At 33.4% G+C, this 14,095-nt stretch overlaps 1 protein-coding gene across 1 annotated transcript; it reads left to right on the top strand.

Annotated features, from left to right (window-relative positions):
- Positions 1-9,955: 9,955 nt before the first annotated feature.
- On the top strand, positions 9,956-13,078 carry LOC133682270 (LOB domain-containing protein 18). The gene is made up of 2 exons (XM_062105554.1): positions 9,956-10,506; positions 12,568-13,078. The coding sequence occupies exons 1-2, from the start codon at positions 10,153-10,155 to the stop codon at positions 12,946-12,948; spliced, it is 735 nt and encodes a 244-aa protein (XP_061961538.1). The 5' UTR covers positions 9,956-10,152; the 3' UTR covers positions 12,949-13,078.
- The last annotated feature ends 1,017 nt before the right edge of the window (positions 13,079-14,095 follow it).

The raw sequence follows: 14,095 nt of genomic DNA, 5'->3' as shown, positions 1-14,095 counted from the left end.
GGGCATGGATATCAAGAATATGCTTTTCAAGTTCTGCGACAATTACACAGCAAAGAGTAACAAAAATCAACCAACTAGCCCTTCTCAACAGTAAACAAGCTATTAAAATTATAGTTCAAGCAAACCAACAATGATTTTCTTTTGGAAAGGCTAAATGAACATACCCAGTGCTGGATCACTCTATTTCATACTAATTTTTTTTTTTTTATTAAGGCCATGACTAAAGGGACCAAGAAGAAGAAGACCTAACAAGAGTCAAGATTCGTGGAAAGAGAGTCTGATGGGATGTCAAACTCAAACTTAACTCTCTTGAGCTCAGTTACAAGCCAGACCCAAGCATCTGTGGATCTGTCAATATAATAGTCTCCCTCCTTATTTTGATGTAAAGAAAAAAAGATTTATGACCTCTCGAATAAGAGAAAGAAAGTTCAAGGTATAAATGTTATAAATACACTCGTAATAACATAGGTAAATGGTTCACAATCTTTATTATCTTATAACATACTCTCAATATTTATCATGCATAAACTAAGAACAAACATTTTTGTTCTTAGAATTTAATGCTTATTTACCATGAATCATCGTAATAAAAGTCAGTGATTTAATTATTGGAGGGTCTCTCAATCTATCAAAAGAGGTTGTTTTACAAGATATCAACCATTTGTCATCAACCCTTTAAACACTCAGTCAAGGAGAAAAGAAGACCGGCGTGAATACATGATCATCCATAATACAAACACTATGAAACACAAGTTTCCTAGTATTTTGGATTCTGAAGCATCATCATCAGCCTTTTTTTAATGGTTTGATTTGTAAAAACAAGAAAGAAAAGAACAAAAATAAAAGGCTAGAGGAGGCTAAAGATGAAATGATGTGTACTATAGAAAATAAAACAAATTTTATATTTATATATACTTGATATAAATGTAAAATTTTGACATGTTAAGGTTATTTATGTAATTTAAGTCTGGGCTGGGTGAGGTAGGGTTTGGGTTAGGCAGGACAATATTCATATCATATCCAAACTTGAATAGACAAAAAAATATTTATCATTTAAAATCGATTTGAGTTGGTACCCATCTATATATAGATGGCAAAATATTTTGTGAAATATGTGAGAAAACATACTATTTATAAATAGTATGAATAACACTATACAAATAGTATTGCTTGTGAAAGGTAAAATAAGGTAGCTTGATTAGACCAAACCAAGGAAAGAGAGAGAAAAAAAAGAGAGAGTGGAGCTCGGTCTAACCGAGTTTGGGGAGTCAAAATTTATTCTGAATGAATTTTTCATAGCAAACACTATTTATAAATAATAAATGAGATTATATATCAAGCTAAAAAAAGTGATAGAAATGAGAGGAGAAGGGGTGGAGTTTGATTTGATTGAGTTCTAAACCAGCTTTGAGAAGAAAAAAAAAGAAATGAAGAAGCTCAGTTGATTCTCGACCAAATCAAGTGTGGTGGACTCGATTGGGTTGTGAGTCTTGTGACCTTACCTAGTCTTGTGGGACTCAGTTGGGCTGGCAGACCTAAGCTCTTCTTCTCCTTTTGTTTTGTTTTGTTTTGTTTTATGCGTTTTATCACTAATTATTTCATGATGATGCCAGTGAATGATGCGGTCCCGGTTTCTTACATTGAGAAAAAGACAGTAATATATTTCAATCCATAACATTTTGAATTGTTAAATATATTTACTTATTATATTGTGAAATACTGTCGCATCATTTGGAAAATTCGTTATTATGTCGGAGAAGAAATACCATTTATTTTTAAAAATCATTTTTAAACTACAAGTTAATAAGTACTTTTTACATATTGGATATTAAAAATTTTATCTTCTTCGTAGAATGTCCGCACAATAAACCATAGCAAACACTTGGATAAGACATTCGAGGTTTTTGCCCCGAATAAATTTTTCTTCAAGAAATCAATTCCTGCCATGAATATAAATTTTGTCAATTTTTAAGGACAATGAGACAGGAAAGTCTGCCAGTCAGTCAATCACCTCTCGATGACTTGGACGAGCAGGGAATAAATCACGTCATTACACGTGGCATCCCGCGGATGGTCCTCTTCTCGTCCTCTCTCTTCGAGAAGGAAGAACATTTATGGATGCTCGTGCCAGAGTCTGACGAAAAGTGAAAGAAAGGACATGCTAATGAATTGACTATGGTAATTCATCTCCATTTTTATTTTTATTTTTATTTTTATATATACATATAAATAAGGTTCCTTTGCCGCTTGGCGTTTACTGCTTAAGATTTTACTTTTAATCAGATGTTTTAGCATCTGAAAACAATTTTAATGTTATTTGTTCCTCGGTAAAGAATACGAAAAAAAAATCTTTAAAATTATCTTTGTTAGGAGCAAAATTAAGAAAATAATTAATCTATTATGGATCTATTTCATCATGTTTTATCCATTTTCCAATTCCAATAAAATAAAGTATGGAACCAAAATATTACAAAAATAATAAAAAAAAAGAGTTAAAAAAAATCGAGCTCATATGAGTTGCTGGTTAAAAACGGAATATAAAAATTGATTTAAAAATACATTATTAATTCTAATATTATATTTAAAGAATCTTAATGCTTTAAGATTCTCAAAATTAGTAGTCTTGTTTTTTGCTAAAGCGATGCGGAGGACAATTAATGTGCTGAGAAAAATGGTCCATACAAAGAGGTTCACATGAAATTACAAATAAGTGCCTTTGAGCCCCACTTTCTCCTCGTGAATTCTCCTCGCCCTTAACCACTCTGACTCAAAATAATCCAACCCAGTTCTCTACCAATTTTGTTTTTAATTAAATAGCTTATATATTCGATTAATTTTATAAATTTTAAAATTAATGATAGTATAAGTATTCAGTAATCCTAAAGAAACTTGAACGAACTCATAACTATTAGAATAGAAATGATCCAAAACTTGAATAATTAAACTATTCTTCAGAATTAGTTATCTACCGTATAGAAATAGGCTTAGGTCGTGATCAGGACGAACAACTCCTCCCTTGCCCTAGGAGGAAAAAACAACAAAGAGAAGTTTAGGGGAAATCTGGTATAATTTATGTTTTTGTTTCCATATGTTTAGACACATGAACAAGAAATCTGTTTGTTTTAGATTTTTTTTCTTGAAGCAGCTTGACTGTGGAAGTTTTTGGCACTCAGTTGTTGGTTTTTTGAAGATTTTTTTTTAAAAAAAGAAAATAAAATGAAAATGAGAGCAGGTGGCCTCCTAATCATCCTGGCTTAATAATAGAATAACATCGTAGCAAATTAACTGCCCCAATTTTACTATAGTTTTTAGTTTTTCCTGAAGGTTAAAACTTAATCCCAACACGTACCGTGGCTGGTTCATTGCCATTCGATCGAAAGCTTATGAGCTAGCGTCTTAGGCATGCAGAGATAGAAGAATGGATTCACATTAAGAATTAATCAAGAAAAAGGAGATGAGGGTGTGGGGGTTTTCAAGTTTTACCAATCATCATTGCACTTGCTGATCAATGATCTTGGGCCAAACTCTACAGGCCTTCTTAGCAAACATTTCTTTAGTTACAGGCTTAATTCAAAGCTAAAAACAGGATGAATGCAATGACTGCTCTCTGGTTTTTTCTTTTCTTTTTCCTCTGGCATTAATTATTGATATGGGGACGACAAACCCAATGATCAACTTGACAATCAGAACAAATATGAACATGCATCTACCATCGTTTTTTTGTTACAAGAAATCCAAGCTGTGGCTGTCTTTCATACATCCTTTGGTGACTGCTTGTATTTTCCAACTATGTGCCATGATTATTGTATATGGTTTTTATTCTGGAATTTGGTAATATGTTATTTGTAAGGGAACATGGAGTAAAGTATGTTGCTCCCATTGAGATTACAAAGTGTTCATGACTCATGTGCAACAAACACCCTTTGCTGGAAAAGAGAAATGTCTGAGAATGAAAACCTGTTACATGGGCCATCCAACAATATACTAAACATCGTATTAGATTATCAAAAAAGGACCGGTTTTTCAGAAAATTTAATAGTAATGATCTCTTTAAATCAATTTTCACATAAAAAAACTATCTTTTTCTCTAACGATGAATTAAAAAAAAAATTCTCAAGACCAAAATCCCACCCGAATTCTATAGTAATACAAATTAATGGTGTACAAGCATTAATTTTAAAGCATCAAAACTTTCAAAAGAATGGTCAGCATGATAGATTTCCTTGACAGTTTGACGAATATGACTTTAAAGGTGACAAAGGCATATCCATGGATTTCATGATTGTCCCAGTCCTAAATCTTTCTTCGACAAATTGACTACAATAATAATAATAAAAAACTAATTATTTCCTTCATAAAGTCCTTTTACTAATAAATTAGAGCACTTAACAGCTGCTTTGCCATATTTTATGGTGACATCCTTTAACGCATTTCTTTCAACATAAATTTCAACGACCACAGCTATAGCTATTGTAAACAATTTTTCTTTTTCTGATTCCTAGGTGTTGACCGCACGAGTGGCAGAAATTAGAAACTTCAAACTTGTGGGGTCGGTCTGAACGAGACTTGCATTTTTTTGAGCTGTGATCAGGTTGCTACATGTTCCTGTTTGTAAAAGTTTAGACAAGCCTAATCACAGATTAAGGTTCAAGAGTAGACTAATTAGGAGCTTAAACAAAACTAATTAAGGTTCAAGAGTTTTTCGGACATGTTGCCAGATAAGTGGGCTTTTCTCAAATTCTGTAGGGACCTTGTTTCTCAAACTTCCTACATGATACATGATAGCTGTGATATTCAAACTATGTTTGCAGCTCTAATATATATATTCAAATGGTTTTGTTTCCATCCTGAAATTCATATTGGACTCTTCTGTGGATAATTATCTTGAAGTTGAATAGCTTTAAAGAAAATTTCTTAGGTTTTGATGCTCGAAGATTAATCAGTCCTTCAATTCAAGGAAAGACAGCTTCTTGAAGCATGGGTCCATGGCTCTGTGTCACATGCGGTGGTCACTGGCCAGTAGAGGCTCGGTGTGTCATAGGATTGCCATGCTAGTGTTTCAAACAGTCAAGACAATTGGCCTTGTAGTTTAAGTTATAGAGTAACTTTGCGTTTGTAGAGGGGCTAAACCCACTGTTTACATCATATGTTTTTACCGATTCATAAAAAAAAAAACCTTGTATTATCGATTCCGTTAATTTAGCATGTGTGTTTTTATTTTCAATTGATTATATCTTAGATTAAATAAATTAAAGGAAAAATAATTTAGGCTGTCTTCATGGTGGATAATCCATTTGGTATTATATTTTTAACTGGATTAAAAGTATAAAAATAGATTCAAGATTTACCTCAATATTATATAATAATAAATCGTGCCTTTTTTCCTCCAAAAAAAGTAAACATATATATTCCATTACACAAAATTAACTTTCTTTTCATTTAAAGCGTTGTACTAAGCAATCACAAATTGATTTTAATGGTTTTTGTTTTTATAATTTTATTTAAATTTTGTTGTCTAGCATGTGTTGATGATCTGCTGATGTCGACATTATATATATATATATATATGAATCTCAGTTGTGTGCGTTTGAAACTTGTATGAACGTTCAAATCAGCAATATTGTGACAATCGTGATTGTCATCATATCATGGTAATGGATAAAAAATTACGGGGAAAGGAAGAGGAGTGGGGAGGATAAACTCAAGGAACTGCTACAACGTAAGCAACTGGTGACGGAAGTTGTCAGGAGGGTTTAAATAGTGACACGTGTCGGTCAAACTAACAAGCTGTCATGGCTTCTTGTTCACAACACCACAAGGTTGGACAGGGCCCCGGACAACGTGGTGACTCGACGTTACAACTGTTGCTGGTTTCACCTCTAGATTCAAAATGAAAATATAAAAAAATCAATTTTCTTGTTTATTATATATATAAAAGAATTGAAAATGAACTGAATTTATTTCACAGCAAGCGGTTTTTTTTTTATGAATTGAAAAATCTTTCTTAATTTGATTTTCGGATTGTTTTTAGTGTTTTTTAGGTGGTTTAGTTGGGGTTTTTTTAAGGGTGTTTATTAAATAGTTTTTGGTCAAAATATATGAAAAAATGAATTTTCAAGCTAAAAAATATAGAACTAATTTTTCAATCACCATAACAATAATAAATTATAGGTAGACAACTCTATTTTTTTATTTTATTTTTAAAAAATACAAATACAAATAACAAGTCATTTGTATCTATTAAAAAAACCGACACATCTAGGCATGGCAGGTTGGAAAGCCCCATACATGACCTTGTTTTTAAAGGCCTATGCATAGTAGGTCACATAGACAAGGGCGATGTGCTTAGACTTTTTTTATTTTTCTTTCCAATCTCATCATTTAACTTTTTTGATAATCCTTGTTATTATATAATTAAATAAAATTATTTTTTAAAAAATTATTAAATCTAATGAAGTCTATGACATGGATCACATATTCGGTCTTAAAACCCGAGTCAATCTAATATGTTGTCGTCTTAATATTTTTTTAAACTGAAATGTTACCTTGAATTTTTTTAGATCATTCAATTTATTTTAAATTGGTTTTTATAATATATTTTGATGTGGTTTTTGTAGTCTTGATTTGTTTTTATTTATGTTTTATATGGTTATTATAGTTATATAATAGGGTTTAAAAAATTAAATCAAGTGATGCAGGATTAATCTAATATGTTTTCTTATCATCTCAATTATTATTATTATTTAATCCAGATCATATTATTACATGTCCTTCATATTGCTTTTAAACACAAATATTTGTTTTTTTGTCGTTGGTGTTGTTTTTAATTTATTTTTGTGTACAAAAGATTTTTATACGATCCGCAGCTTTAACACACTAAAGTAACCTAGTTATTCCTATAAATAAAAAATCTATTAATGATGCGGTGAGGTGCGTTACTTCCTTTTTCAATTGAACGGCGTGTCGAGCCCCAACGTTGAGTTTCTAAGATCCATGAGGTCATGGTTTATGCCTGGCCGTTACATTCTTATTCACCGACTCAAATGTGTCAGCCTCCGAATTGAGCGACTTTTGAACGCCGAGCGTCGGCATTTGACCTCTTTTAGAATGACTGGCTGGCTGGCAAAGTATGGAAGGGACTCAAATGATTCCTCCTTTCTTTAATTACTCTGGATTTAGTTCAAACATTAACCACTTCTTTATAATCATGATCTGATCCTGTAATCATCAAAAACAAAGTAGAACCTACTTTAATTTGTTTCCTTAACATGAACCAGCTGTTGAGGGGATGGCATGAATGGATACTATTAGTCAAAGCACGTCAGCCTACTCAAATCTTATCAAAAATTAGTTTCTCGATGCGTTCATATGCTTGACATCTTAAAATTATCTTACACATATATTATATAATATATCCATATGAGCTATTTTAAGTTTTTGCGTGATGCAAGTGTGGCGGAAATCTCTTTTATATAGATACATGCTGTTCTTCTCCAGGTATATATCAACCTAGGTTAAAAAAGAGAGGGTTTATATCAATCTATTTACACATTCATTTTTTAAAAATAAAAATGGAGTGCACTCAGCTTGATTTGGTCTATGGATTACACAACGAGCAGATATGACTAACGATATTTGCATAGGATCCGGGATTTGCTGGGAAAATTAATTAAATGGCCCCGATAATTAATCCCATCAAACAAGGTACGTTCGTATTGTTGAGAGAGCGACCTTTAGGCATAGCAATTAAGCTATGGAGGTGAATTTGTCAAGTCCCATTTAGATATCAAATCCCAGCAATAAACTTAATTAATAAATAATGACTCGAATCAATATAGGCAGCTGGTGCGAGATGGCATGAATTTTTAAGATGGCTATATATACAGGGTCAGAGTTCTTCTGTAATGTGATAAAAGAGCAGTAAACACATACACACACACCCCTAACATTGCTCGCATGGATTTGTTATTACGTACTGGGTCTTAATTTCCAGTGAAGGTTTTGAGTTACTGTGAAGAAATAGCAAGAGGGAAAATTTACATGTTCTTGTAAAGATGCTCAAACTCTTGCCAACTTCGCCAAAGCATAGCTTGTTCAGTAAAAAACTCTTCTTGACAATTTTAGCGCCCAACATTTCATGCATGATCTTTCTACCGAAGGAATAAATATTTAACCTTTTCGAAGGTTGTGCTATCGTGGCTACATATATAGTTCTCATCTTTCTCCAATTCTGATGGTCTACGCTCTACGGTACTGCATCATTCATTAGGTTCTTTTTTTTAAAAAAAAAGTTTACCCTCCCCCCCTTTTTTTTCTTAAAGAGGTTCCCTATATAGGTTTTACTTCCATGATTTCAGATAACTATAACTCTATAAAATTCCATTTATTTTCTTTAAGTAAATCAGGTTGATAGAAGTAATTTACTTATTTTTTTGACCTAGAAAGTGGAGTAACTATAACTTAGTGATAAATATAAACTGGATTTATAGGTGCCAAAAAATGGAAGCTCTCCATGAATTCATTCTCAAAAATAGTCAAAGGGATTAAAGTCTTGGTGCATGCATGTTAATTGATGAACATGTATATATGGTTTCCATTATGAAGAATCTAGCCCACACTTTTCGATGATAACAGGTAGAAATATCGTCAATTCGAAGTAATTACTAGATGAAATAGACCGGATTTTACACTTGAATTATAGTTTCAAAAGTTGGTATAGACAAACCACCCTTGCGATGGAAATATATAACGGCTTAGATTTGTAATCTGACACCCACGGTCGATCTGTTTTCTAAAAAAGTATATATCTATGTAATGCAAAGGATCATTGATCGTCACAAATACACACACACACACAAAATGAAGATCAGGGGAGATTGATCATTTGTCAAATCACAATTAATATCATTAATTCCTCATCAGTACCAATTCAGCCATTAATATTTTAAGGTTTAATCAGTATTGTAAAGCACATCACGGCAACTTGTAAGAGAAAACCAAAAAAAATGATCACTCGTGTGTTTACCAAGTTAAGTTCTGTGTAACTTAAGCAGATCAACCTTTCCATTCATAGGATAAAACAAACATAAGGGGGAGTTCATGAATTGACAGGGAACGATATCAGGAATAGTTTCCTTACTTTTTTTCACAAAACTTGTAAATTGTAATGGGCACCCCTCTCTCTAACCCCAAGCCAGGCAGGAGTTATATTATCTATCAGATCCTTTATTATTTATTAAAGATAATTACTAAGAATAAGAAATATTATGTAATTAAGTAGAGTCTTTTAAGAATGGAATTAATTAAGCCTGTGGGTATTGATGTCTTGCTATACTAAAACCCCAGTGGGTTAAATTATTTGGTTTATAATATAGAAAGGAAAGGGAAAGTGAGTCATTTTCAACCGAGAGAGAGGGATGGTTGGCGTCTTTTGCCCTCTACGCAGCTTAAAACACGCAGCGGCAAATATAGACACAGACCCATTGACACGTTTCGCCCTGTGAAATCTACTATTCCCTTTTCTTTTCTTTATATTTTCAAGATAGCCAGATTCATTCATAAATAGCTAAAAACCAAAGTTAAGTGCTATACAAAGATAGATATACATCACTTTTTTATTAACTGATCATCAGAGAGAAATGAAAGAAAGATCAAACTTTTAGAAGAGGAGAGGGGAGAACAGAGATGATGATAAGTCTTGCTAGATAGACAAGAAGAGAAAAGCTTGAAAAGGAAAAAAAGAAAACAAAAAAAAGGACAGTTGAGAATATATATATATATATATATATATATATATATATATATATATATAGAGAGAGAGAGAGAGAGAGAGAGAGAGAGAGAGCGAGCTTGGCTTATCGCATGTTTGCTTCACGCAAGCAGCTAAATTGGAAGGGAAAGGTTTGCTCTATCGCGTGGCTTTAAAGACTTCACAAGCGTTTTAAATCCCACCATTAAAAAAAAAAAAAAAAAAAACCCAACAAACTCTAACCCCAAATACCCCATAACCAAGCACCATCCACCAAACCCCAGACCACCACCACATACACATACCCTTCTTCTCTCTTATATCTCATTCTTCAAATACAAACCCTAATTATGTGAAAAACTACTATATTTACTTTCTTTTGTTTTTAAAGAAAAAGAAAAGAAATGAGTACCGCAACAACAAACCCTATAAATACTGGTGCTGGTGGTGGAAGTAGTAGCGGTGGAGGTGGTGGTGGTGGCGGTGGTGGTGGTGGGCCATGCGGTGCTTGTAAATTCCTGAGGAGGAAGTGTGTGCCAGGGTGTATATTTGCACCTTATTTTGACTCAGAGCAAGGTGCAGCACATTTTGCAGCGGTGCATAAGGTTTTTGGTGCAAGTAACGTGTCAAAGCTTTTATTACACATTCCTGTCCATAAAAGACTTGATGCTGTGGTCACAATTTGTTATGAGGCTCAAGCTCGCTTAAGAGATCCAGTCTATGGCTGTGTTGCTCACATCTTTGCTCTTCAACAACAGGTAAATTAAATATCTTTTTAGTTACTATTTTATTTAATTTCATTGATCACAAAGAAGTTGTCATCTTTCTCAACTTGAAAACAGAGAGACAAAGTTATTTCTGTTGGTTTCTTTTCTTTTGCTTCTTAGTTGAGGCTATATATTAAGCACACCACTTGTGCTATTTGCTTGACACTTTTAATGTTGCTTGACACTTTCTACCGTCCTTTGATTGCTTATGGTGGTATTAAGTCCGTTCTTGAAATTTGTTGTTTGAAGCTTCCCTTTGTCAATGCGATTCGCTGTTTTGCACTGTTAATCTTGCAGTTGACTTTTCTCTAGTTTTCTTCGAAGAAATGAATTTCATGGGGTGGTTTATTTTGTCAATTTGTCAAACCATTCATGCAAGTTAGGTCAATTACCCTTTGCAAGGTAGCAAGAGAGGTGTCTAGCTCAGCTGTTCCAAGCCAGTGCGAAAGCAGATTCACTTGGCCCTCTTCTGGAGCAGCTCCTAGCGAGGGGAGAGAGAGCAAATATGGGGTTCTAAATTTTGTGTTTTTTCGTGCTGCGGCACCACTGCTTGGGTGATAATTTTGTGCTTTTAACTGAAATCAAGAACGCGTTTTTGATTGACAAATCAAAAGCCTTAGGCGGTTGCTATAATGGTATAGGCTGGAGTTCGTGCCACTTTTCTGTGCAAATCGTGGATTTGCAGTTATTCTGGGGATGGTCGGTTTTCTTGTTTCTAGAAGGTAACCTTTTGGGGTCAGGGCAATTAGGAGTCCCCTTCTCCCACTGCACAAATCGTTGGATTTTCACCGCAGGGTCTTTTAGGGGTACTTTTGTCAAGTTATGGAGGATTTAGAGCAGTCGAAGCAATAAAATATTATTTTCCTTCCATTAAATCACGAAACACTTTGTGATTGTTCTTCTTCGCATGTTCCAGTAAATTACCACTAGATTAAACATCCTTTTTTAAATCTAGTACTTAGAACGAATGAGCTGATATGAACCAATTGATGGCTATAACATTTTATTTTCCCAATTCCTTTCTGGATTTGATTATGCCGTGTATTTTACGAATAGATGGAATTAATTGGGCAACATTGCCCAGTTGTTTTTCTTTTCTTCTTGAAAAAAAAATTGTTATTTTATGGCAATTTGATTTTTTATACCATGATAATTAAGGGAAACGTACAGTGGCTGTTTGAGTCTATACTATATAGGGTTTATGTGTGTGTGTGAATCTAAAATTTAGAAACAATTATTGGCTAGAACCAATTGAGTACAACAGCCAGCCTCTCCTTCTCGTACTTCAATGTCAATAATGCAGAAGAATTCTGTGCTTAATCTCCATCTTCCATTCCTTTTTCAAAACAAATCTTTAGTTGCTCGCAACACACCATGTTCTTGTGCACATAATTCAAGCACCCTTTTGGCATAAACAAAGACGAGGAACCTCAAACTTGTGTCATGTTTATCTTTATAGGTCTTCGTTATTAATTAATCAATTTATGTAGTTCCATGTGTATTTCATAAATAAATAAAAATAGTTCCATGAATAACATCATTACTCGATTAACCTTAATTGTCTTGTTTTTGGATGTTTGTTTTAACTTGTCTTCACAAACTAACTCTCGATAGAAAACACTCAATCTTGTGTTCAATTATGGACACTACAACGACGACGGTTAAACAATGCACACTTATTCAATTCTAGTTTATGTTAGCTAGTGATTAGTTACTGTCTTAAAATAAAAATAAAATAAATGAAAATCATGAGTGCAAAGAAAACATATTTTCTTGTATTTTTTAGATTATAGAAATTATTATAAAGCCATCTTATAAATATGTTTATTTTATATTTATATTTGATTGTTTTTATTTTTGTCGATCAGACATGTTTATATATTTTCTGTATATGTTACTTGTCATAATTCACAAATCAAATATAATCTAATGAATAAAATTAATTTTTCCGAGATGTACTAAATTTTTTTACGGAGTAATAATAGTAAAGATCTAGTCGGCTAACAAATGGATTGTCTTTGTTCTCTTTTGGCAATTTTATTTCTTACGCAGGTAGTAAATTTACAAGCAGAACTCTCATACTTGCAAGCCCATCTAGCAGCATTGGAGGTTCCGTCGCCACCTCCTCCGCCCCCGCCAACACTAGTGACCCCGCCTCCACTCTCAATAGCAGACCTACCATCAGCCTCTTCAATTCCCGCAGCGTACGATTTATCATGTCTTTTTGATCCAATGATGCAACCCTCATGGTCCAACATGCAGCAGCAGCGGCAAATGGATATCCGTCAGTTTGGAGGCAGCGGTGGCTCATCAGGAACAGGTGGCGGTGATCTCCAAGCATTGGCGCGTGAACTCCTTCATAGACGAGGATCTCCACCACCCGGGTTCATGTCATGTAGTGACACATTAGCATCACCATCAATCTCTAAATGAGACTGATCGACCTTATATTAACAAAGTACTTGTATTAATCAAATACCAACCAGGAAGCTGGATTTCCATGTTATTTCACTGGCCATGCATGATTTAGTCGTTTGATAATTGATCACCATTTCTTTCTGTTCGTTTCTGTTTTTTGTTCATTCCTTTTCCCAGTGAAATTCTTCAGATTGGGACGTACGAGTTCAAAATTAAACTTCTTATTCCAATTGCCGCTCCCAGTAGTATTCCAAGTTATCTGAAACAACAAATATATATATATATATATATATATATATATATATATATATATATATAAATAAAGTTTTTCAATTGTTTTGGTATGTCGTTGATAGTGATTGAAAACAAACTTTTAATGCCTTCGATGCGGTCTGGGCACTCAATTTTGATAAAAAACCACACGGTCTTTCCTCCTTTGATACGGAAGTTTCAAGCTGCTATATTATATGGCTGTACCTTGATTAGGATACTTGATGGAAGGACGTATAATTTGATGGTCAATAAGTATTTTGGTTAATACATCCATCTGTCCTTGTGTTTTAAGATTATCCTCTCGAGTATATCATTTTAAAAAATATTCACTTTCATATACTCACATGTGCCCTTCTGCTATTTTAATTTTAAATGAAAATGCCCCAACAACAACCAAGAAATAAATAAATACTTAAAAAGCCTAGAGAAAACTTTCAAAAAACGATATCCATGAACTTCTTAATAGAAATATATATGTTTACCATAAGAAAATAAGTTTTGCAGGATCCGAGATTGGTTTTCAAAATTTTAAGATTTTTATGAGTTATTTCAATTTTTTCAAGATGTTCCAAGTTTTTATGTTTCTAGGTTTTTTTTTTCAATTTTTTTTTTTGCTGTTTATTGGTTTTTAAAAATCCGTTTTGTGTGGTATTCGCAATTCATAGACGTTTAATCAACTTTCAGAGGAGTTGGTTTTTTGAGCTTTGGGTGGTTTTGTTGGTTGCGTCTTAGAGCTTTGGACGTTGGGTCTCTAGTATTATTTCTCCAGCTCTACTGATTTTGCTTCCTATACTCGTCAAGATTTGCTAAGTTGGATCTTCGATTACCCTTTTGCCTGCCATTAGGCTAATGAAGTGTTTGTTTTTTCATGCCAGAATTTTTTTAATAA

Source organism: Populus nigra, chromosome 2 (genome assembly GCF_951802175.1).
Source record: "Populus nigra chromosome 2, ddPopNigr1.1, whole genome shotgun sequence".
In the NCBI taxonomy this organism is placed as follows: Eukaryota; Viridiplantae; Streptophyta; class Magnoliopsida; order Malpighiales; family Salicaceae; genus Populus; species Populus nigra.
Note: the sequence above shows the minus strand (reverse complement) of the source record. Positions and strands in the feature narration are given on the sequence as shown.